This window comes from Serinus canaria, chromosome 18 (assembly GCF_022539315.1).
Source record: "Serinus canaria isolate serCan28SL12 chromosome 18, serCan2020, whole genome shotgun sequence".
Taxonomy (NCBI): Eukaryota; Metazoa; Chordata; class Aves; order Passeriformes; family Fringillidae; genus Serinus; species Serinus canaria.
This window is the reverse complement of record NC_066331.1, coordinates 2,799,257-2,823,963: the sequence shown is the minus strand read 5'-3', so window position 1 is coordinate 2,823,963 and position 24,707 is coordinate 2,799,257. Positions and strand designations below refer to the sequence as shown.

The 24,707-nt window shown below is 44.0% G+C and overlaps 1 protein-coding gene across 2 annotated transcripts; it reads left to right on the top strand.

Annotated features, from left to right (window-relative positions):
* Positions 1-15,124: 15,124 nt before the first annotated feature.
* APOH (apolipoprotein H) lies at positions 15,125-23,111 on the top strand. 2 transcript variants are annotated; one of them, XM_009094318.4, is made up of 8 exons: positions 15,125-15,243; positions 16,626-16,802; positions 17,507-17,603; positions 18,921-18,997; positions 19,555-19,743; positions 20,355-20,534; positions 21,650-21,847; positions 22,683-23,111. In XM_009094318.4, exons 1-8 carry the CDS (start codon positions 15,180-15,182, stop codon positions 22,751-22,753), a joined length of 1,053 nt encoding a protein of 350 aa, XP_009092566.1. In that variant the 5' UTR covers positions 15,125-15,179; the 3' UTR covers positions 22,754-23,111. The 2 variants fall into 2 exon arrangements, with proteins under 2 accessions (XP_009092566.1, XP_018774429.1); XM_018918884.3 differs by lacking the exon at positions 16,626-16,802 and having other exon boundaries at positions 15,138-15,243.
* The last annotated feature ends 1,596 nt before the right edge of the window (positions 23,112-24,707 follow it).

Sequence of the window (24,707 nt, the reverse complement as noted above, 5' to 3'; positions counted from 1 at the left end):
CGCCGAGCCTCTGGCAACGGCGGCGCTGGGCGCTGCCTCCCGCTCCCAGCCTGACGTCGGAGCGGAGGAGGATCCCAAGCCCTCTCGCCGGCTGCTCCGCCCGCGGCTGAGCGAGCGAGCCCCCGGCCGGGGCGGGGCGGGCGCGGGGCCGCCCCCGCCGGGGAGCGCCGGGGGAGAACGGGGGGGCGGGCGCACCTGCTGGCCCTCGTCAGCTCCCGCAGCGCGCCCCGGAGCTCTCTCTCTCTTTCTCGCTCTCTCTCACACACACACACCCCGGGTGCTCTCTCTTGCACACTCACCGGAGGCTCTCACACACACACCGGCTCCCACCAACATCAGCTCCCCCCAAAACGCACCGGCTCCACTCAGGCACACACCGGTTCCCCCCTCTCTCTCTTACATTCACCTACACAGGCTTCCCTCACACACCGGCACACACAAAAGCTCCCCTCACTCACACGCGCACGCTCAGAGGTTCCCTTAAAACACGCACACGGAATCTCCCCTCTCACTTTCTCTCCCTCTCCCCCACACACAGAGATTCGTTCACACACAGAGATGCACTCTGGTGTCACGCACAGACAGAGGATCCCCTCTCAGTTTCTGTCTCTCACACACACAGAGATTCGCTCACACACAGAGATGCACTCTCGTGTCATGCACAGACAGAGGATCCCCTTTGCACACACGCACAGAAGGTCCCGTCTCAGTTTCTCGCACACACAGAGGTTCCCCTCACATCCCACACAGCCCCAGGCAGGTCACACACACACAGTTTGCCCAGTGTCAGCCATGGAAACCCACACCTCCCCTCCCTGCAGGCAGCAGCAGGACCGTGACCTCCATCCCTGCTTCCAGCGCTGCCTCCCTCCGCCCGGCCCGGCACAGCCCCCACCGGGTCACAAAGCACGGGGAACCTGCCCCGCGCTGCTCCCGGCCGCCTTCGCCACACGGGCTTCCTGCACCCACCCGAGAATCGTTATTCCTGCGCCACAACAAACAAAGTGCAGCCCTGTGCTCTCCCCCGCGCACCTTTCCCCTTCCTGCCGCTCTCAAAAGCAGCCACAGACATGTGAGTGCTGAACCGCCGCGCATCTCACAGCACCACAGGATGTCCTGCCACTGTGCCATGGATCTTTATGTATCAATGTAAATATACAGCAGTAGTTCTTATTTCAATACAAAATCGTCAACAAAAAGTGAAGGAAACAGGCACCAAGTCTCTTTGTCTCATTAGGGCATTCAGCACATATACAACAGACTTTTACCTTGGTTTTATGTCAACAAGTATTCCATAAAATAATAGACCTGTCTGTCTTCACTTACTCACATTACACACAAAATATTCCCAACTCCCTGGATACAGAAACATCTGCCCATGGCATCCTCTCATATTAATACACTCAGAAAAATCATGCCCTTGCTAACATAAAACCACAATGTAAAGAAACCAAGTATTAATCACATTGTTTTTATTAAATGTATTTCCCGTGGTTACAAATTTACACATATGGGAAATAAATGCATGTTAAAAGTTCTACCCCAGTATATCTACACACTCATCTGTCTGTGTAAGCATGTGCAAGATGTTTTCTTTCACAAGAATGAAAGCCAGCTAATTAACTCAAATTAAGTGCTGATGGGAAAAGTGTGCATGGACACTTAGCACAGAACAGAAATAACTTGCTACACGCTATCTTAATTTAAAAGCCTCAGTTTCTGGGTGCAACTTGGCAGAACTGGAATGTCCATGGCATTTCACCAAATAACCAATGACAGGGACGGCCCTGCTTTTCTCTAAACTTAGAGAATCACACCAGATGCCCTGGAAACTGTTGCCATATGCCCTTGCTTCACAGATTTTATTTTGTGAGCAACTACTTCCAAATTTGATCTGAAATCCAATGAAATACAAAGATTTTTAATTTGGTCTCCACCTATTCTGCACATGTTGCAAATCTCTTCTTCCTCTTCAGAGGGAATAGATTTTTCTTGCCTTAATCAATTTATGCCAAAGCATGAGGAGCACCAAGAAACATTTTGTACTCTTGTTAAGGGTTCTATCAAGAAACATGAAACGTGTTTATTTCCATTCCTTTTGTGCTGTATTACAAACACAGCCACCAAAACTGGGGAATCTGAAAGGGACACGGCTTGGATTACATCAGGTTGGGGCAATCTGCATATTTTGCTGATTCCTTAAAATCTCACAGACCTGCTGAATCATTTTGGATTCCAGTTTCTTTCCTGCCACTGACTCTGGACCAGATTCATTCACTGAAATACTGATGAGTGTGCCAGGCTCGTGTCAGGCCCCAGGGAAGAGCCAAATGGCACCAGTCACAGCACTACAGGATCACAGTAGGATTGCTTTACTGATTCTCTCTGTAAAGCATCTATTTCATCTCAAACTTAGCAATTATTTGTACATCATGACCAGACACACTAGGCAAAGAAAAACTCCATTATGTGTGCCCAGACATCCTGGTAAACCCTTAAAACACATCCCTGCCCTACGGTATTTAACACACAACTCCTTTTTCTGCTGCAGTTTGGATACACAGCACTTGCACAGTGCTTTTATTATATTCACCTTCGGTATCAGGCTTTGTCACCCTGGCCAGGCCACTCTCGCATGATACCACAGGGGCATGGTGTGTTCTACTCCCAGACACCTTTGGGATGTGCAGTTGTGACACCAGCTCCTCTTGCTGGGAGGTTTTTCGTTGCCTGGACACTCATTTTTCCTGCTCTGGGCTCAGGTCCTGTGGGTGATACAGGCACTCATCCCTTCTTTGTAAATAACTGGAGGAAAGACGTTTGCCACCTCTTCCTGAGTGAGCACATTCCCCCAGCAGCTCATGGCTTGCTCTTCTGCCCAGGGGAGTGTTTGCAATTTGCTTCTGGTTCAGGCCATCTGGACGAGGAGTCAGCATTTTCACTGCTTGTGTTCAGGCATATACATGGCCATTAAATCAGAGCACCAGCTTTTCCAATCTCCTGGCCAGCACCTTCAGAACTCCTGACTCCAAAGTGCCATTTATGGGGTCTTCCCATAGCAAATTTACTCCTGTATGGCTATTTGGATAATATCCTAGAGACTGTCCCTGATAGAAGTTCCCATTGGATGATTTAAGAGGTTTTTTTCTCTATAAAATTTGATTATTGCTGTAACAAGCACAACTTCTGAAGTTCTCTCTATATTTCCATCAATACCACCCTGGGTCTGTAAGTGCATCTGGGTTCATTTTGAAAGAGGTTTCTCCTGAAATGTCTTTGCTTTCACTCATCTGCTGGAACAGCAAACCACTGTCTGCATCACTTTTTAATCAAAAAGCAATAAAAAAGGAAACATGTATCAGGCTCTGCTCTGCCTCAGATCCATTCAAAGGGAGCCAGGGAGAACACCTCCATCAACTGTTTTGGCAACTGTGACTGTTTTATTATTTCCTGCTTCTGAGAAATACTCAGCCAACAGGAATCACTTCCTGCTGGAGGCCTATAAGGAAGTTCTCAAGCCAATTCCTCCTCACATTTCAAAGCAAATCACAACTGCTTCCCTCTCCTGAGAGTCAGGGGGACAAGTGTCCATTCTCCAAAGCCCTTTTAGGAAGGATGATCTGATCATTGCAACACTGCTGCCTACAGATAATTTGCTTCACTCAATCTCATCTTCCAAAGGAATTTCCACAGGGCCAGCTCATGAGACATCTCCACCAGCCACTGTTGTGGGATAATGACTAGTCATAATTAGATCAAAACCAGTTACCAGTTTCCATTAATTCATAGACTTCTTACTATAAACTAAGGAGCCAGGTTTTCCTAATTTATTTTTTCCATGCAATAGAAACTTTGTTTCTCTCTTTGTCTGAAATCACCCATCAAGTTTGATGCTGAAGCTCCCATTCTCAAGTTTGTCATGTTTTAACCAGTCCAGGTTTTCTGCTACAAATTCATTCACAAAAAAAAAAAAAAAAAAAGAAATACAACAACAACAACAACAACAACAAAAAGCCTGTTAATTGTTCTTACCCCTGCTTTGGCAACAATATACCTTAAATGCTTCCAAAAAAATTGAAAAAGGTAAGCTGTGGTAACATAAACAGATACATTTCTGTAAGAAGCTGTCTCTTATCCCACTGGGAAGGAGATGGAAATAATTTTCTCTCAGTGTGGGTTTCTGCATCTTTCTGTGTCTTTTAGCAGCTGTAGTGTAGAGTCCCCACAACTTTATCCCTGTCTCTGCAGTTACACTGGTCCTCCTCTCTGCCCCTTTCCCCTCAAAGTTCCTCAGAGTGCAGGTTGGGAAGCCCTGGGTCACAAGACAGGTTTTATTATTAAATTATTCCATGTGACAGACAGCTTGTTTACACAGGCCAGTACTGCATTAAACCACAGTCAAAAAGAACACCAAGTACAGGGGGAAAAAAGTCCTGTGAGAGATGAAATGTCACAGAAAGAGTATTTCTGAAAAAATTCTGGGGAAAAGAAAAATGGTATCTTATAATAATTAATCATTTCCCAGGGATGAAACTGTAGTCCATCGATATGTCCTAATCAGGAAAATCCTCCTTCCATCATGACAGATAAATGATGCCATTATTTCAACTTGAGTTTCCTTGAAAGCTTTGCAAAACCCATTCCTCATGCAAATAGCTTGTGCATTATCCTCATAGCAGCTCTCCATAGAATTGGAAATAAATGGCTGATCATATACAGAACATTGAGTATAAAACAGTTTTTATATCAAACTTATCAGAATACTGAGTGACAACCCATTGCTTTTTTTTCTCATATCTCAGGAGTATGAGGAGCATGGTAAAATCTCTCCTAGTTATAGAGCTTGATGCTGTTACACACTGAAGAGTGATGGGGGTCCTTTGGGATGTTTCCTGGATTTTGCTGATTTCCAGATTGTACAAACAAAAATTTCTGCCTCAGCTGGAGTATTTGCTGTCGTTGTTGTTTTGCTGATTTTGTCCTTCCCACCGGCAGTCACTCTGGAAAAATGTTGAATATCTCTTCCAAAAAGGAATTCACACCCCTTTGAGTGCATCAGAACAATTCTCTGGTGAAGGCAAACTTTCAGTCTTCAACTGTACACACAAAAAAAGGCAGAAAGACTGAGACTTTGAAATACAAACAAAGCACTCAAACCACGTGGAAAAAACAAACTGCTCTTGTACCAGCTGAACAAGGGAGCCTCTGTGATTGATTTAGAGAAACATGGACCCAGGTTTGTAAGGAACAGAGTGGGTGGGTTTGGGCAGGCCAGCTGATCCCTGGAATTCCTTGCCCAGAAGAACCAAACCCACGGGACCAGCGCTGGTGCAGGGGGTGAGCAGTGGGGTGGCCTGGGACAGACAGAAATGGGATGGCACAGACCAAACACAGCCCACAGCTGGCTCAGAAAGTTCTCTGAATGGAAAATGCTCAGAAAGTGAGAGATTCTCTGGAGAAAGGATCAAGCTTTGCTCACTTCTCCTCAGGTGAGCACCTGGCAGAGACAAAGCACCCGTGGGCCCTGCCTGAGCCACCACCCCCATCACCGTCTCTAGGGCCATCTTTTTTGTCTTTAATTAAAACAAAATTACTCTATCACTGCCAGCTGACAAAAATGACCCTTAAAAGCTATTTTTCCTCCCAGTTTTTGCATTAGAATGTAAGCTGTACCTGAGGGTTTAGGTTTGCAGGTCAAGGCCCTCTGTAGGTACATCACAGGGTGAGGCCTTGACAAGCAGAACGTGTCACTGTCCTGGAACCTCCTTGTGACACTCTGCTGGAATCTCCAAGGGGCTTTGCTGATGTTCAACTGCTACAAAGAGTAAATGACTTTGTACTGCTGCATGGCTGGGCAATATCAGCTCCAGAATATCAGCCTGTGAAGCAGCAGAGAGCTCCTGGCAGAGCAGGACAGTGCTGTTATGGGGGGAACAGGATCAGGGGATCCAGAGCCACTGAGGCTGGAAAAGCCCTCCAAGACCGAGTCCAACCTGTGTCTGATCCTCATCTTGCCCCAGCACTGACACATCCAGGCCTTCCATGGACACATCCAGGGATGGAGACTCCAAACCTCCCTTTGCAGCCCCCTCCAATTCCTAGCCACCCTTTCCATGAAGAATTGTTTCTTGATGTTCAGCCTGAACTTCCCCTGCTTGAGGCTGTGCTTTGTCTTCACTGGCACTGTAGCCAAAGTGAAATTTCCCACCATTTCAATGTGAGCAGAAAGGTGTGAGCTATTTTATTTACCATATTCCCACAGATCTTCAATTGAAAGGAATTATTATTTTACAAGAGTAGAATTTTGCCTTGTGAAGATGAATTGTAAATAGTTATTATGCATATCATACTGCAACTCATTATTTCTGACAGGTCAATAGCATTTATCAGAGACACAAGAAATAGCAACTTTCATGTTGCATCTTGTTTATTCCAGAAACTAAATGTAAGAAAAAACCAGAATGGTATCAGCTGGAATATCCAGGATATTCTCTTCGTTTCCTGTGCCACCCCTCTGTTGTGACATGTTGACACAGGGAAGGCAGAATGCCATTTCCAATGGTAAGATTTCCAATTCTACCCCGTCCGTCTGTGCTCTGCACAAGTGTTTACACTCCTGGAGACACTAAAAACTGAAATGACAAGAGTTTGGCTGGACAAACACAGCTTTAAAATGTTTGTTTAATTTAGAAAGACTGAGAAGTGACAACACTGACGCACAAAACAAGCTAACATTAATTTCAAAAAAACATTTTCAAAGCCCAGAGGGATGAAAAATGAAGTGTGGAAAACCTCTGTGCCACAAAGAAGGAAGGAGAGGAAGGATTCTCTGTCAGCACTGAACATTCATTCAACTCCCCCCTAGAATTTACATTTCAGAAAAAAAAAAAAAAAAAAAAAAGAAGCAGAAACAGTCCTTTAATGACAGTGGAGACTATTTTTGGACTTTTAATTCAGTATTGTGGATTAAAGACTGGAAAGATTAGCAGACTAATACATATCATAACAAGGAACATCTCTCCAGGTGGCTCTAAGTCAGTCTCATGCTGCCATTCAAGTTCACAAGCTATTGTGACCTCAATAGCCCAAAATTTCTATCTGGAGTAAATAAAATTATTGACTATTTACAGATTATTTAGAGATTTCAACATGAATTGCATTTAAGATAGTTTTCTTCCAGGAAATGCAATTTTAAAAATTAAACCTCTCACCCACAATGCTGTTAAGAAAAAAGAAAGACAACTCAGGGCATTCCATGTGAAAGTGCCAGTGGCTTTTATTGCAGATATGTTATGCCTGTGAGACAGGAGCTGGGCATCTTGGTTTAAAGAGGTTTTGAACTGTGGTTGAACAAACTTGTACAGAGGAATAATATTATTTAATTTGACTATAGCCTGATAAACATGAAAAAAAATGTCCTTATCATTAATGACCACATAAATAGATGACATGAGGGAGAAAAATTAGATTTTTTTTTTCTTAGAAATAATAACACAAAGAAAAGAAAGAAAATATGCAGCGAACATACTTGTGCTTTCTGTGCATTTTCAACTTCTGTAATAAATACTTTTCACTTTGTAAAGTGCTCATGATCTGTTCTTTCCAAACATCTGGACATCTTCTCCTTTCAAGACATGAATTTATGAGAATGTCACTGATATCAGTCCTGGCAATGCTGGAACGATTGCAGTTTTATTTCATTCCTGTTGCCAAAATGCTGGCAGCATCATTCTGTCTTCCTGGGCAACGAAAAAAATCTCCATGTGCAATGAATAAAAGAAAAATGACCTCTGATATTTATTTCTGTTATTTTTACAGAAGATTACAAAATAAATGCAAAACTCCAAGAAGAGCCTGGCTTGCTGATGGTGCAGATTACACCACCAGAATCAGAATTTTTACAGATTCACACACATGTGGAAATTGTCAAAGCAGCTGAGTCAAAGATTTCCAGATTGCCAAAGCCTTCTGGAAACCACAAGACAGAGCTGCACCTTCTGAAGAAACCAACATACCAAAAATTTACTTTAATAAAGAGAACACTTTTAAAAGCTCACTTTATGGCCTTCATTTCTTTGTCCAAATAGGATTTGAGCCCTACAGAAAATCTGATTCCAGTTATTGTTACCAGCCCCTCCAAAATCTGCTTCCTCTTAGGAAAGCTTCCCCTTGGATTTATTGCTGCAGATTAGAGGCTGGAACGAAGGGAAATTAGTTTATTGAGATCTTCCTAATGGTTCCCAGCACAAAAGAAACATCCCTGTGGTACAGCACAAACCTGTAACAGGATCCAGACACAGGATAATGCCACAGGCATCGGGCACAGCCTCACCCCGAGGTGGAGGAGCAGCTCCAACAGCAGCACGACGTTTCTAGAAAAATTCTTAGCTCACCACAAATCTGCAGCATTAGGTCTAAACTCATCCACTTGTGTTTAAATATTCAAGAGTGCTCTCAAATACCAGCTCGTAAAATCAACAGTCTTCCCTCTGGATCCAGCATTACGTGGAGTTTGCAGTTCTGAGACTGTTTTTAGATTTTTCAGGCTTGTCAGTCAACAGTGAAATGAGGAATCTCCCCCTTCGGAGTAACTTGTTAAGAATACGAGCATATATATGTTTAAAAATAAGGACTTAGACACAAATATATAAAAATATATAAAATATCTTCTATTTATTTATTTATTTAATATATAGACACACATGATATATCAATATAAATATTAAAATATATAAATAATATTATATGGTGTATATTTATTTTATATGTTTCTATGTTATATGTTTTATATGTTATACTATATAAACATACAATATGTGTTATATATTATAATATCCATTATATATTATCAAAATAAATGAGAAAAAACCTCAGCCAACTGTTTGTGTAGATTAATAAAGATCTGGAGGGAAAAACCCTAATCTTGTAATTTTGTTAATTGTATATAATATGTGTTTATATATATATAAACACATAAATAATATGTGTTTATATATAATGTGGGATTCAAATCACATATTTAAACGCTGCTGAAATCCCATTTTAGAAAGCCTCCAATGAAGCCAAGGACAAGGCTTGGACCAGCGTGGGAAGGGTTTGGATCACCAGAAGGGAGATCAGTATCCACTTTTTGATTGCACTGCGCAGGAACTGAGTCACAGAGAAGGTAGATTTAATCATCCGGAACGCTCTGGGCTCAGACCCAGGCAGAATTTCCCAGCTGATATCTGTGCTTCACCCAGATCCCAGGGTGTCTCTGGATGGGATTGATTGGAGGGCTCTGACAGGGCATTGATCCCAGACTCGCCCTGTTTGCTGGGGTTTTAACGTGGATGAATATCCCAACCAGCTCCTCCGTGGCTGATCCTCTTATCCTCACTTGGGAAAGCCACGGAGTGGCAGGAAATGAATCTGCTGGTGGCCAGGCTCTGGGACAGTGCTGTGGCACCCAGCCAGGGCAGGGCTGGACAGAAATCCTCCCTGGGGTCACGCCAGGGTGAGCCTGGCCAGGATTCCCTGCTGGAACACAGGGTGGGAAAATGGTAATGACAGCTTGGTGTACTCAGTGTAAAGTGCTTTCTGCAGCACAGAGTGCTCCTTGGAGAACCTGCAGCAGATCCTGACCTTTCTCCAACTTGTAAACAAGATGACAACCACAGGCAGTACACACACATATATATATAAAATAATTTTTAAAAATGGGTCAGATGCTTCTGTCACAGAAATCTGGGCCATTTGGCATAATAGAAAGTGGGAGAAAAATGATGAAGAGAATCTTGAAATCTTTGTTGCCAGCTTGCCGGGAGAAGAAAAGCAGTTTGGCTTGAGCGTGGCGAGCACCCTGGCTCTGAGGCTTCTCTTTTCTCTCTTTTTCTTCTTTTCTCTCTGATGGCTTCTCCCTGGAATGCACTGAGGGGAAGGCAAAAAGGTGGCACCAGCCAAAAAAAAGGAGAGCAAGTTTGTTCCTCCATGCTGTGCTTTTACACTGACATGTCAAAAGCTGTCCCTTGCAGATCTGCTCCCTGCAGATTCAAACTCTCACAGAGAATAATTTGCCCCCGAGGCTTCATAATTAGACATTCCTGAGGAAGAAATTTAACACAAGATTTTTTTAGACAGCATTTAGATAAATTTATCAGAGGAACAGACTGTTTCACAATATTTGGGTCACAGCAGAACTGTGAGAGAGATTCTCTGGGTTTTCTGTGCAGGAAATGAGAAGGCGGCGAGGAGGAAGGAGCTGTAAAATGCTCTCTGGTTTTGTACACTGTGAGTTTAATGTATGTGAAAACTGGAACACCTTCATGCCTCTGCAGGGGAACACAGGCCTGCTGTCACCTGGAACATTTGTTAGAGCCAGCCCTCTGACATCTCAGGTTCACACAGAAGTGGGGATTTTAATACCCACAGTGGGTGCTTAAAGGGGTTTAAGATCCAGGACTAAAATCATAATTATCTTGCTAACTTCAGAAAAAAATTCAGAAACATCAGTGGTAACTAGGAGTGCAATTTACCCCTAAAGTTTGCTACTGAGGGAAAATAGTATTTTTAAGAATTATATACTCACTGTTTACTTTTTCTGTGCCCAAGACATTCTGTTAGGTCACTATCTGTTACTACATGTTTACCTCCAACATCAGAGAATCATTGAATGGTTTGGGTTGGAAGGGACCTTAAAGATCATCCTGTTCAAACCATGGAACAACATAGGCAGGGACACCTTTCACTAGACCAGAGACCACTAGACCAATATAAAAATATAAATAAATATATTTTTATACATAAAATATATAACCAGAATATAATACACTGCAAGTGGGTCCTGGTTTCTGGCTGGCTGAACATGACAACCCAGTCACCAATGGGTGGAACAAGAGAAACAGTGGGTAAAAAGCTGGACTCTGAGTATCTGATCCTTATGGGAGAAGGATGAGATTGCTGGTCCCATTGCAGCCCCAAGGGCAGCTTTCCTGCCTGACAGAAATCTGCAGCAAGCAGGGGCTGGCACACAGGGACAGCTGCATTCATCAGAGACACAAGAAATAGCAACTTTCACATTGCATTTTGTTTATTCCAGAGACTAAGTGTAAGAAAACACCAGAATGGTATCAGCTGGAATATCCAGGATATTCTCTTCTTTTCCTGTGCCACCCCTCTGTTGTGACATGTTGACACAGGGAAAGCAGAATGCCATTTCCAATGGTAAGATTTCCAATTCTACCCCATCTGTCTGTGCTCTGCACTAGTGTTTACACTCCTGGAAACACTAATAATTGAAATGACAAGAGTTTGGCTGGACAAACACAGCTTTAAAACATTTGTTTAATTGTAAATGCACTCAGGCCTCTCCTTCATATTCACAGAATCACAGAATCACAGGCTGGAAGAGACCTTCAGGGTCATCGAGTCCAGCCCAGCCCCAGCCCCTCACCCAAACCCTGGCCCCCAGTGCCCCATCCAGGCTTTGTTAAACACACCCAGGGATGGGGACTCCAGCACCTCCCCGGGCAGAACATTCCAGAACTCTATCCCCTTTCTGTAAAACACTTTTCCTGCTCTCCAGCCTGTATTTCCCTGGGTGCAGGGGGAGGCTGTGAGCTCTGGTTGTGTCAGTGCTGCTGGAGACAGAGCCCAGCCCAGCTGAGCACAGGCACCTTCCAGGAGCTGCAGAGGGATGGGGGCAGCCCTGAGTCTCCTTTTCTGCAGGCTGAGCCCCCCCAGCTCCCTCAGGGGTTCCTCTCAGGGTTTGTGCTCCCAGCTCCTCTCCAGCCTCGCTGTCCCCTCTGGATGTGCTCCAGGTCCTCAATGTCCTTCCCAACCTGAGGGGCCAGAGCTGGACACAGCACTCAGGGTGTGCCCTCACCAGTGTCCCCAGCCAACATATTCCTGTTGTTTTGAGAAACTTCTGCATCTTGCCCTGGCCATGTGGTGCATTTTGTGGTTGAAGAGAAGCCATAAAATCTCGAGAGCAGAGGGCAGTGCAGACCCAGCCCTCACTGTCCTGCAGGACAGACCCCCAGCAAGTCTGTGCCAGGAGCAGCGTGACACATCCTACAGCAGCAGAAAATGCCAGCATCACCCAGACAAGTAGAACAGCAGGTTAGAGGGAGGACAGAAGGTCATTAGCTGGGAACTGTTACCTCACTGACCCTCAGCCTGCCTGGTCCTTGAAAACTTCCTGCATAATAACTCCAGGGGAGACCAATTCCAGTCGAAAGCCTTTGCTTGTCTTATTATCTTGTGTCCCAATTATTATAATGTCTTTTCCTACTGTCCTGACAGCTCCATTTGATCCTGCTGTCAATGAACAATGCTGCTGCACAGATTGCTTTCATCTTCAGTTTTCTTTTATTTTTCTCTATTTTTTCTTCCTTCTTTTTCATTTTTACCTTTACTTTCAAGGCCTTTTCTGGCTTATCCTCTTCCTCTGTCCTGTTTCTTGCAAAAATTCATCTGATCAACCAGCAATGCCAGTCTCCATCATTTAATTGCTGCCTTTTCAAACATTCACTCTTGATCTCTGCTTTGCTGCCCTTCACACTTTAGCTGGGCAGCACCACTTCTGCAAAGGCAGTTTGTTCACATCCTCCTGCGTGTTCTCCCATCAGGCTGTGTTAGCACAACCCCAGGTCACCATCATGCTCCAGGCTCCCATCACGCTGGCTGATATCCCCTCAGAGTGCTCCTGCACTGCTTTCTCTGCTTGCAGCTGCCCTTTCTTTCCTGAGGATTTGACATTATCTGGGCAGAGACCACCACTCTGCTCTGAGTTTATGAGGTCTCTGATGAACCCAAATTCTGCTTCATTCTTTGGTTTGCAGGAGCTGTGATATTAAATAGCTCACATGTGAAAGGAGTGGGCTGCATTTGATGGAAGATCACCTGATGTATATAATTGCACACAATCACAATCCCAGCAAGAGCTGGGTTGGTTTTGCTCATGCTGTGCCAAGGTGAATCCATATGAAAATAGTCACATTTTCATAGAATCATAGAACCAAAAACTCATAGAATCACAGGACAGTTTGGGTTGGAAGGGACCTTAAGGATCATCTCATCCACCCTCCAGCCATGGCAGGGACACTTCCACTGTCCCAGGCTGCTCCAAGCCCTGTCCAGCCTGGCCTTGGGCACTGCCAGGGGTCCAGGGGCAGCCCCAGCTGCTCTGGGCACCTGTGCCAGGGCCTGCCCACCCTCACAGCCAGGAATTCCTTCTCAGTATTCCATCCATCCATCCATCCCTGCCCTCTGGCAGTGGGAAGCCATTCCCTGTGTCCTGTCCCCCCGTCCCTTGTCCCAGTCCCTCTCCAGCTCTCCTGGAGCCCCTTTAGCCCCTGGCAGGGGCTCTGAGCTCTCCCTGGATCCTTCTCCTCTCCAGGTGAGCACCCCCAGCTCTCCCAGCCTGGCTCAGAGCAGAGGGGCTCCAATCTTGTGATTAACTCAGTGTCCTTCCCCAGTTTCTGGAACATGCCCAGTTATTTGTAACATACTTTCAGATGTTTCTCATTGCAGAGAAATAAGTTTTCAAGAAGAATCACAACATTGGCAGTTACTATGCCCTTCCACAGATAAATATTCATTCCCCTGTCCCTTTCACATGCAGTTTTAAACCTCAGTTTTAAGAGCGGTAAAGTTTTCACGCAGGAAATCGATGGAAGATGAACGTGCAGGTAATTTAACTCTTTTTTCCCCGTTTTTTAGTACAGAAAACTTTGGAATTCCCTGTCCAAGGCAGAGCGCGTTGCGCCCCCTGCCGGGCACGGGGGGAACTGCGTGTGAGCGGCACCGAGATGGCCCAAATTGTTCCCGTCCATTCCCGGGATTTGAAACACGGGAAAGGACAAAATCCAAACATCGGGCACATCTAGCGAAGGATTCAAACCAGAGGAAATAAAGCTCATTAAAGCAGCGTGCCTTGAAGGGAAAAGCTCCTTGTGAAAGAGAGGAGGAAAAAGCAGGCTGTGACAAATGGAAAATTTATCAGATGTAAATACAGAAAATGAAGTCAATCTTTTTCTGTTGGTTTAGCCATGGTACTTTGCCCTTCGGCACTGTGTATTTGGTAAATACTCCGAGCAGGACATTGACAGCGTTTTCTTCCTGAGAAGAATAGCATGTTCCCAATTGTTTAATGTTGTGGCTAAAATTCATGTTTCAAATACAAACAGAGAAATTTCATAAAAATAAACAAACTATTGGAGATCCCAGCAGCTAGAGCTTGACATAACCCAACTTCTCTTAGAGCTTCAAATGTCCCTCACTCCCCCTCACAGGCTGTGAGTCAGCAGGGGAGGAGGATACTTAGATTAGAAACACCAAACTGTGGAACAATCATTACACAAATGTTATTTTGGTTGCTCTTCAGATGCTCCTGCAGTTAAAATCTGCTAAATTAGGAGAACTGCAGTGATCAGAACCTCAGCTGATACCTGTCGCGTTCTGACTCGATGCCCCAAACTTGCAGTGCCACAACAAGGCTTTATGCCACCCCAAAATCTGATTTATGACTCCCTTGTCACAAATAAGAGCAGGAATCATCATTTCAGCCTTCCTGCAGAGCTGGCACTGAACACTGTCTCTGCTGCTTTTGGTTAGCTGGTAATTGGAAAGCAACAGGAATCAGATCAAACAGGACCCTGAAGTCCCAAGTTTCAGGCCAGATCATCATCTGTGTAGACTGGCATGAGGTTGGTACCTCACAGGGGGCACATTCCAACACCAATGCCACTCCAAAACGGATCATTCTGCCTTGGAATGATTTTGCTCTGTCAGGAGTCTTTGGTACACAGAAACGTCCACGCTCCAGTGACAAGCACGAGCCTTTGAGTGACAGTTCTATTATTCAACCCAATTTTGCATTCCAGATATCCTCATCCTCTACAGATGCTGAGGATCCTGTTTTCCCCAACACCACGGGTCCCAGCAGGAGATGCTCTGCAGAAGCAACCAGAGAGGAGCCTGTGTGGAGCAGAAATTGCCATCTGAATTCCAGCATTATGCCCCCAGAGCAACATGTGATGCTTGTTTCAGCCTTTATTAGCAGCCACACAAGGAAGCTTTTATCTTCTGTTTACTGGGATGGCAATCAACACAAAGAGTTAATATGTAACCATCCTTTTGTGGGTTTTTAAGGGCAGAGCCCTGGCCCGGGGGCACTCGGGACGGCGGGGACTGGCAGGATGCATCCCCTGGCACTGCTCGGGTGCCTGGTGGCTCTGAGCCACTGCGCTCTCACGTCCAAAGGTGAGTGCCTTCCACTTCCTAGGCACAGTCCCATCCTGAGCTGGGAATGGGGGAAACTTGGGAAAACAACGGGATTTTAAAGCCTTTAGATAATCCTGGTCAAGTGTTTTGAACAGGGCTTTTCTCTGAGAGCTTTTCTTCTCTTTTCGCTGTCCATTCTTTCCTCTGTCTCTTCCTGTGGTGAGGTGAGTGGCTGTGTACAGAAGCATAAAATGAAGGAAAGCAGAAGAAATGCTGACAGATGTTGTGGGACCCAGCTGCCTGGGTGCCAGGGGGGAACTGTGTGTGCCAGGAATTAACCTGCTCCATCCCTGCTCACCCCTCCATGCCCGCACAGCTCCTGCCTCGCTTTTCTCCTCCTTTCCCCCACGCCAAGAGCTCTGGGCTCTGTCTCATATTCCCTCTCCCTGTGTTTGCCATTTATTTCTCCATCCTGAGCTCCCTGTCCCTCTGTGCCCTCCCCTGGATGGCAGCAGGAGCCTCTCTCCATGTCCTCAGCAGGAGCTCAGGCTGCACCCTCCGTTCCTCCCTCGCTGTTCCCTCCTGTTCTCACCCTCTGGCTGATGAGCTGTTCCTGCTGTCACCGTGCTAAAGCTGTTGGGGAAGCAGAGCTGCCTCATGGAACAGAGGGTCTACCCCAGTGAACAGAAAAGTTGGGAAAAAAAAGGAATTTAATTACAAGAAGAAATACCTGATTTCAGGCTGACCTTCCCACCAAAGAGATTTGGATTAAAAATGAAAGGCATTTGTTTGCTTCTAAGTCCTTCTCACCCTGTTCTATCCAAGGCAATTTACTGTAATTGAATTCACAGAATCACAGAATGACCAGGTTGGAAGAGACCTCCAAGACCATCGAATCCAACCCAGCCCCAACCCCTCACCCAAACCCTGGCCCCCAGTGCCCCATCCAGGCTTTGGTAAACACACCCAGGGATGGGGACTCCACCACCTCCCCGGGCAGAACATTCCAGAACTTCATCCCCTTTCTGGAAAACACTTTTTCCTGCTATCCAACCTGTATTTCCCTTGACACAGCTTGACTCAATTTGTGCACCACCTTCATAAATCTATTTTGGAGGAAAAGTAAATTTTAGTTTAAAAAGTGACACGAAATCTAACTGGGACCATTGGTAGAGCTGCTGAGGAGAAGAATACCATATTTTTTTTCTGGCTAATATTTATGGCAGCCATCAGCTGCCTCAGGAAGACAAAAGCTCAGGGCAGGGAGATTTATAAATCATAACAAGAGAGAATCCTGTGCTTCAAGCTGAGAAATCAAAACAACTCCAATTTGCTAATTGGAGAACCTGAAGCAGATCCTGACCACGCCTGGCCTCTCTCCAACTTGTAAACAAAATCTCTTGTAAATTCCTCTCCTCCAGTCTGTCCCAGGCCACCAGAAGTGTTGTTTGCCACCCTCAATGTAGACAAAAAGGTGTATGAAGTGGGTGAGGAAGTGGAGTACACCTGCCGGCCGGGGTTCATGCCCAACAGTGGGCAGAGGAAGTACACGTGCCTCCCGACGGGCAAGTGGGCCTTCAACACCCTGCTCTGCCTCCGTGAGTACCCAGCACCTCCTGCTCCCCTGGGCAGGCTCTGAAAGGCCATCTCCTAGGCCACAGCAGGAGTCAGGTGGATTTCACTGCACTGGCTCTTCCCTCACTTGGTGGAGGACAGCAGTGTGTGGAAGAGAGGTGGTGATGGAAAGGATCTTCCCACCTGTGTGCCACACCTGCCCTTCAGCCCCAGCTCTCAGTGAAACAGAAATTACACTGAGCCTGGATTTTCACTGGAAACTTTGGACCCTACACTTGAGGGTCTGAATTTCTTCAGCATTTTAATACCAGTTCTGTCCATATGTAGGACACATTTTTCATTCCCAAATGTCACATTCACAGATGGGGATGGAGATTGGAGCTGGACAGGAGGAATCTCCATTCACCCCAGCCCAGCAGTGCTCCTTCTCTAACAACACGTGCTGCTTCATAACCCCAGCATTTATTGCATCCCTCAGAAGCATCTCCATCATTTCACTGCAGACAACTTACATTCCTCAGGCAATTGAGTGTTAAAAATATTTTATGTTTACACAAAAACTTGTATTTTGATGGAAATGTAGAACAGCCAGAATGTAGTACAAGGGAGTGGAGAAATGTAAAAGACACCAGGATGAACCTTTGTGATCTACTTGTTCCCACTATAATGAAATTATTATTTCATGCCTCATGAAATAAAATGATCCTTTTTTATTTTTAATAAACAGCAAAGAGATGTCCCCCTCCTCCACCCCTGCAGAATGGCAAAATGGATTTTGAAGAGCTTCAGTACCAGAGTACTGTAACTTTTTCATGTGATCCAGGGTAAGTGTTCCTTTCCTTGTGCTACTAAATAAACAACCTAAATCACATTCTAGTATCACCCACTGCCATACTGCAAGACAGAGAATATTGAAAATGGCACATAAAAATTCATCTACCTTTCAGAAATCATTAAAAAAGCTTGTCTGGAGATCCACCTCTGTTCAGTCTTGGCTATAACATTATGGGGCTTTGCTACTCCAAAGAAAAGTCTTACAAATACAAAAAAACACCAAAATAGCAGAGATTTTATGCAAAAAAGTTATTCTGGACTGCTTTTCTCTGCTTTTCAAATCCTCTTATTACATCATGAGATGAAATCCTACAGCACAGAGTAGATAATCTCCATCAAAGTTATGCTGTTGGGCTCTGAGGACTGGAAATTGTGTTTCCATGTCTTCCCAAGCTTAGGAAATGAAAACATGAGGTTAATCCCAATTTACCTGCAGTAAATGCACTTTTTCTCAGGACTACTCGTTAGCTTTAGGAAAAAGGATGCATTAAAAAAGTAGTTAGGGTAAATGCAGGGAAACATTTGATAGTAGCATGTCTTTAATTGTACTTGGGTAATTAATGACAAATCAGGGCTTCCCTGGAAGGGGACAGGTGAGACACAGCCTAGAGCTCACTGAAAAGTGTCAACAGCCTCAACAACCTCTTTCTGTAAAAAAGGAGCAAGATAAGGAATAAAAAAATACAACTGTGACAGCAGTGTAGCAATGGGACTTGATTTGATTTTGTTAATTCTAATTTCCTGGTTTTCAGCTGTGTGATATTGAAATGCTAGACACATGATGAGTATTTCTTTAAAACTCAGAGTAGATGTTCATAGTGTGAATACAGAGGATGGGAGAGAAGTGTATAATGTGCATGTGGAAATTGAAATGTCTGGGATTAAAATACAGCAATGCACCTCGGTGACTTTAGTTCTTAAGAGCACTGAATTCTTCCCAATATTTGGTCCTAATTACCATAATTAACTGGGAACTCCTCATAAGAAACCATACCATTTGCAGTAGCAATCACAGATCAATATTTGCTATTTACATACATCCATAGAATTAATCAGCTGTAGAAATTAATATGTAAAACAGCATATAAACTTGAAACAACAAAACATCTTGTACCAAGCCCTCTGCCTGGGTCTTTGCAATATTTGGATATGAACAGTTGTTCAGATCTGATTCTAAACTTCCTTTGAGGTCAGGAACTGTTAAACTAGAGAAGGATTTCAGAGCTGGATTCTTCATTCTGCTTCTGAGAAATGACAGATCTTTGATTGATCTCCCTGCTCTGCTAACCAGGTCTGTTTGTTTCCAGCTACAACCTCGTGGGGTCAAGAACGAGCCAGTGCATGGCAGATGGAAAGTGGACTGGGACTTTTCCACACTGTCAACGTATGTGTTTCAATAAAAAATAAATATCCTTATTCTTCTTCCAGAAATATTCCTTTGCATTGCTCAGAATGATATATACTCTTACTCAGAAGTCTCCTCTAGTGCTGTGCAGAAGCTGGTTGGGAAAAATCAAGCAGAATGCTGCATGTTTGGTTTTCTATGTGTGGGTTTTAGAGAAATACAGTTGAAAGGTCTGAACAAAAGGTCGGGATCAGGGATGCTATTTACAGCTGGAGGTAAGATGCTTATCCACTCAAATTCCTCCTTCCTGTGTATAAAAAGAGGATATTGCCATGCCTTTGTACTTATGCAGGGTTTTGCCACAACCTATCCTGCAAAAACACTTGACTGATAAGCAGTAATATTATCTGAAAAAATAAAAATCCAGCAAAACTCATGAATTCCACACTCTGAGGCCCCTCTGACACGTTTCATTTAAATTATATTTTGCCAGCTATGATTCCACCTGGGTTCATTTAGTCATAAGAAGTTGCTCCTCTGATTCCACAATTATTTGATCTTTAAGATTTAATTTTCTGAATGCTGTGCTTTTGTAGCTGTGACTTGTGCGCCTCCCTCGCTCTCGGAATTTGGGGTCCTCTCTTTCCGTCGCCTCCATCCTGGAAACGTCTCTCATTTCCTGGACACCATCCAGTTTGAGTGTGTCCCTCCTCTCGCCCTGATTGGGAATGAGACAGCCACCTGCACAGCCAATGGCACCTGGAGCAGCATTCCAGTGTGCAAGGGTGAGTAACTCACTTTTATCCACACCGAAAAACATTCCTGAGAATTGCATATACAAAACTAAATGAACAACACTATCTTAATTTTTTTTGCAACTGTAATTGCAAACATACAGCACAATTCCTCTGCAGCTGAATTCTGCAATCGTTCAGGCTGGTGGATCAAGGAGATTGCTAACCCATGGCACATAACATGGGATTGACAAAACATTTGCTGCAGGTGTAAAGGTTAGATAAACAAACCCTGCTAAACATGGTGCACAGTGGGGAACCTAAGCCTGGCCTCTAGTGTGCAGCCAACATTTGATTCTAAGTGCTCAGATTCACCTAAGAAACAGCCAGCCTTACCCTCAGTCCTAAAAACTTCCCTGCTTTTAGTTAAATTACACCACTTTTAAGTCATGTTAAAACCACAGATTGCAATGGATATGTATTTAAAACAAGTAATGTTTATTTATTTGTTGTGGTTTTTAAGCTGTCTTTCCCCTGGCTGTGTTTCCTGTGAAAGAGGCTGCAGTGCCCCACTGTGAAAGTTTTTGTACATTTTTCAGGTTGATAGTTGTCTTTTTGACCCGTGGCACTGCTGAAGCTTTGGGTTTGGTTTTGTCCCCCAGCTGTCACCTGCCCCACTCCGATAGGAATAGAGAACGGGTTCATTGAGTTTGCTGTGCGCAGAACGTACCACTACAACGAGAGCGTCACCTTTGGCTGCCAGCCCCGCTTCGTGATGGAGGGATCCAAACATTCCCGCTGTGAGAGCACTGGAAACTGGTCCACAAAGCCAGCCTGCAGAGGTGAGCACACCCCATCCCCAGAAACCAGGCAACAATCTGAACTCTTCCACCTGACCGCTGCTCTGACTGTTGAGCTGTCACTTCTCGGGACTCCTGCTGCTCACAGTGACCCCGAGATGTGTCACAAAGTCTCTTTTCCCAGCCCAGCAGTCAAAGAAGGAGTCAGAACTCTTCTATTCTCACTCTCAAGGCTGTTTATTGTTTCTTATCTATAAAATTCTCTCTCCAACCCGCCGAGGTCTGTCTGGCAGGTCAGGTTGAGGCACACTGCCCATCCTTGGGGCAGTGTTATCTTTTTATACTAAAACCTGTGTGTACATTATTTACCATAACTTCCCAATACCTATCACCTGTGTTAGACAGTGAGATGCTACTCTAAACCAATCCAAAAGTGCCAACATCACAGCAGAAGATGGAGGCCAAGAAGGAGAAAGGTTGGACACACCCAGATTCCTCCATCTTGCCTCCTGAACCCCCATTCTAAAAACCCCAAAAAATCTATTTTTCACCCTGTGACAGACTAACTATTATACTACTTAGACTCTCGTGGCTTGCAGATCCTCATATAAGGTTGGTAATTTTTTCCATAGGTCATAATCAAAGTCACAGGTGTCTTGGGCTCTGTGCCAGGGTCTCTGAGCCCCCTGGCAGGGGTCTGGGCAATCCAGGACAGCCAGAGGGATGTCCTGAATTCTGACAGCCACTCCTTTGAGCAAGAGCTGTGCTCTAAAGGAAGCCAAAAAAGGAATTGCAAGGCCCTGATAATCTAAGCCCACTCCCAACACTGAATGTTGTATGACATTGATGTATCTGGATTGACTTCAATAATCAGCCATGTAACTTTATTCTGTCTGAGTATTTCCTCTCCTCTTCCTATTTCATGTCATTAGAAATTACACAGAGGCTGGATTTTCACTGGAAACTTTTGACCCTATGCTTCAGGGTCTGAATTTCTTCAGCATTTTAATACCAGCAGAAGTTCTGTCCGTATGTAGGGCGCATTTTTCACTCCCAAATGTCACATACACAGAGTTCTGCTGGGATCTGATCTACCCCCTTCCTGCTCCTCATAACTGGATTTTATAACCTGCTCCTTATAACTGGATTTTTTCCAGCACCATGTAAAATACCAGTGAAGAAAGCTGTAGTATTGTACAATGGTGAGAAGAAGAGAGTTCAGAACGACCTGAAGGATGGCATTCTGCATGGGGAAACTGTGTCCTTCTTCTGCAAGAACAAGGAAAAAACCTGTGCCTACACTGTAGATGTGGCATGTGTGGATGGCAACTTCACCCTCCCTGCCTGTTTTAAAGGTATGAGCCAGGCTGCTCACAAACCAGCTCCTGGTGGGGAAATTACAGCTGCTTGAGTGTGAGGGACAATTTCATCATTCATCTTCAAGCCCTACTTGAGTGGCTATTTGAATTCCTGGGTGTTTGAATTCCTGGGTGTTCTGGAAGAAAATGGCCCAAGGAGAGAATGCTCAGCAAGCATTTTCCTTTGGCTGTGTCAGAGCCCTGCTTTAATTCCTGTCCTGTCCTAGAAGATGCTACCTAAAGATGTTACTAGCCCAAAGAAAAGGCCATATGTAAAATATTCTGGGATTTCCCAAATCCTTGGATCAGCACTTTATTTAGTGACAAAAAGCCTGAACACTGCTGAAGGTTTGAGGACCTGACATATTCCCTCCTATTCTGGTGAATTATTCACACCTTATGCTGATCAGGAAAACACTTAGGACAAAGGGTGTTGAAAAGCAGCCGAGAGCTGTGGGGAGAAATTGATGCTGGAGGAACAGTTTCACAGGCACTCAGGCTTTTAGAATAAATAAACAGACATTTACCAACTTCTCTAGCAAGAGGAAATGTTTCACACTTGTTTTGTCAATATTCCTTGCACAGCTTTTTCCTTGTAAGTTTTATTTTCGTTTCTAAGCAAAGGAAAAGCACAGCCTATCCACGATGAAAACATCTCTCCTCACATTTAGCTTCTGATGCACGTAGCTCAGCTTTATTTAGATAGAAAATAAAAGAGTATTTCTTCCAACAGTTTCATTATGATGCAAAGATTGACTGCTCACCTCGCTGTTGTTTTCAGCTGTCACATGTTATAAGAAATTAACCCAAGTTCTTCACTTGTCTCCAACAGAACGTGGCTTTTTCTCAACTCTGGTGAAGAAAGACCCCTCAGAGATGAAAGCATGTGAAGATGAAGCTTGAAGCAGAGAAATAACCCAGTACTAAATTTCTGCCTCACTGAGACAGAACTTTCCATATACAAGAGGAAACTTAGGTCCTGTGAGTGTAACTTGGGTCTTGTAAATGTAACTCAGGTCTTGTAAGTGTAAATTCCCAGGTGAACTCTGGAATCTGTGAATGCTTTCTTCCCTCCCACCATCCCCTCCAGGCTCTTCCACAAGCTACAACACAGCATTTCAGCCATTAACTTCCACTCTCTTGTCTCTGCCTTCTTCCAAATCCCTGCACTAGTGCTTCTCTCTCCACATTCCCAACATTTATGCAACTGTAAATGACCTCCTCAACAGCAGTTGCTTTACAATAAAGTGATTTTCAGCCACTAGTGTGTTCTTATTTAATATTACCTAATCATCAATCAAATCCTTTAGCTCTAGACTGATTTATAGCAAGAGGCCTTGATCATTAGTAATTACTGGGTTCTGATTCCATTACCACTCCCCTGTGACAGGGAGTAGACCTTTAATTATAGATAGACAGAGGGCCCTGAGCCTGGGATTTTCCAGAATTTACGTAAGCAGAAAGACTGAGATTTCCAAATGAGTTTAGAAGCCAAGAATCCAACCAGGATTTAAACATCCATAGAATCAGATAAAGGGGTTTTTAATATTTCTAAAAAAATTGCTTCAGTTAGTAAGACGATTTACATTTTAGAGATTCTAACTTCACCTGAAATTGTTTTAAACCACTGTTAATTTTTACCTCTGTTTCAATATTACACAACATAATTGCTTCAGTTTTGGTTTTTTGGTTTTTTTTTTTTTTTTTTAAGAGAACTGTACACCATTGAGCAACAGTTCTGATCTCTGATCATTAAGTAGCTCTGAAGTAAACTGTACTTTTAATTTGATTTATGATACAGGCAGCTTACTGGTATGATCCAGTCTGGCAAGTTTTGTGCTTATGTCTGTATTTTCATTCAGAAAAAGTTAATTATAATTTCAACATACTAGAAAGTGATAGAGAAATATTTGTGGTACACTTACAATAAATTGTCATGAGTCATACAGGGTTCCCTCTGCAGTTTAAAGCCTTTTCTTTGATAAAAAGCATGAGCTCCACAGTAAGTACTAATCCACTGCAGAACTTTTAAAAGGACCATTTAACATTAAGATCAAGCTACTTGTAAGATGGCAGAGCTGCCAATAAAGAACTCCAAACATATTCTAAATATCTTCTTTTTTTTTTTTTTGGTAAGGCTGCATATGAATATTTTAAGAGTATGACTGATATAATTCATCCTTATGCTTCCTATTTTTAAGGAGAGATTGAGGCAGCTATTACTGAATATTTAGTACTTTGTAATCAGCAACAATTTAATTTTCTATGCAGAGACAGAAAATTCATGCTGGCAACTGAAGTGGGTATTTTGTTGCTGTAGTGTATGCCGTATTTTGGTTGAACACATTTAGGTGGGATCCTAAAATCAAGTTTACAGGCCAAGATACCCAGAAGTCCTTCTAACACATACACAGCTCAGCTGGCTGGAGCAAATTAATTTGGAAATCCAGTCTAAATGTGGTGTGGATCCATCTCTGGGATCAGGATGTTCAGGACAGCTGCTGAGATACCAAACACAGTTGAATATTAACTCATGTGTCACAGCAAACCCTGTGAAGCTGGCGTAAGCAAACTTAGCATTCACTGCCACCCAAATGCAGCTTGCCCCTGAAATGCCTTGTGTTTTGCACAAAAAAACAGCTGCCCCAGGAAAACTGAGGTTTTTCTAAGGAAATTTTCCCAGTTCTACTTGCCCATAGAGCAGAATAATGACTGAACAAATCAGCTGGCCCTGCTTCCTCACTGGATGTGAGGCACTGGAATACTTGAAAGGATCACCCTTAGGAGCCAGTGTTCACATGCTGAATTTATTATCTACTCTCCTGAAGCAAGAAGAGGGAGAAAAAAATATCTGTGA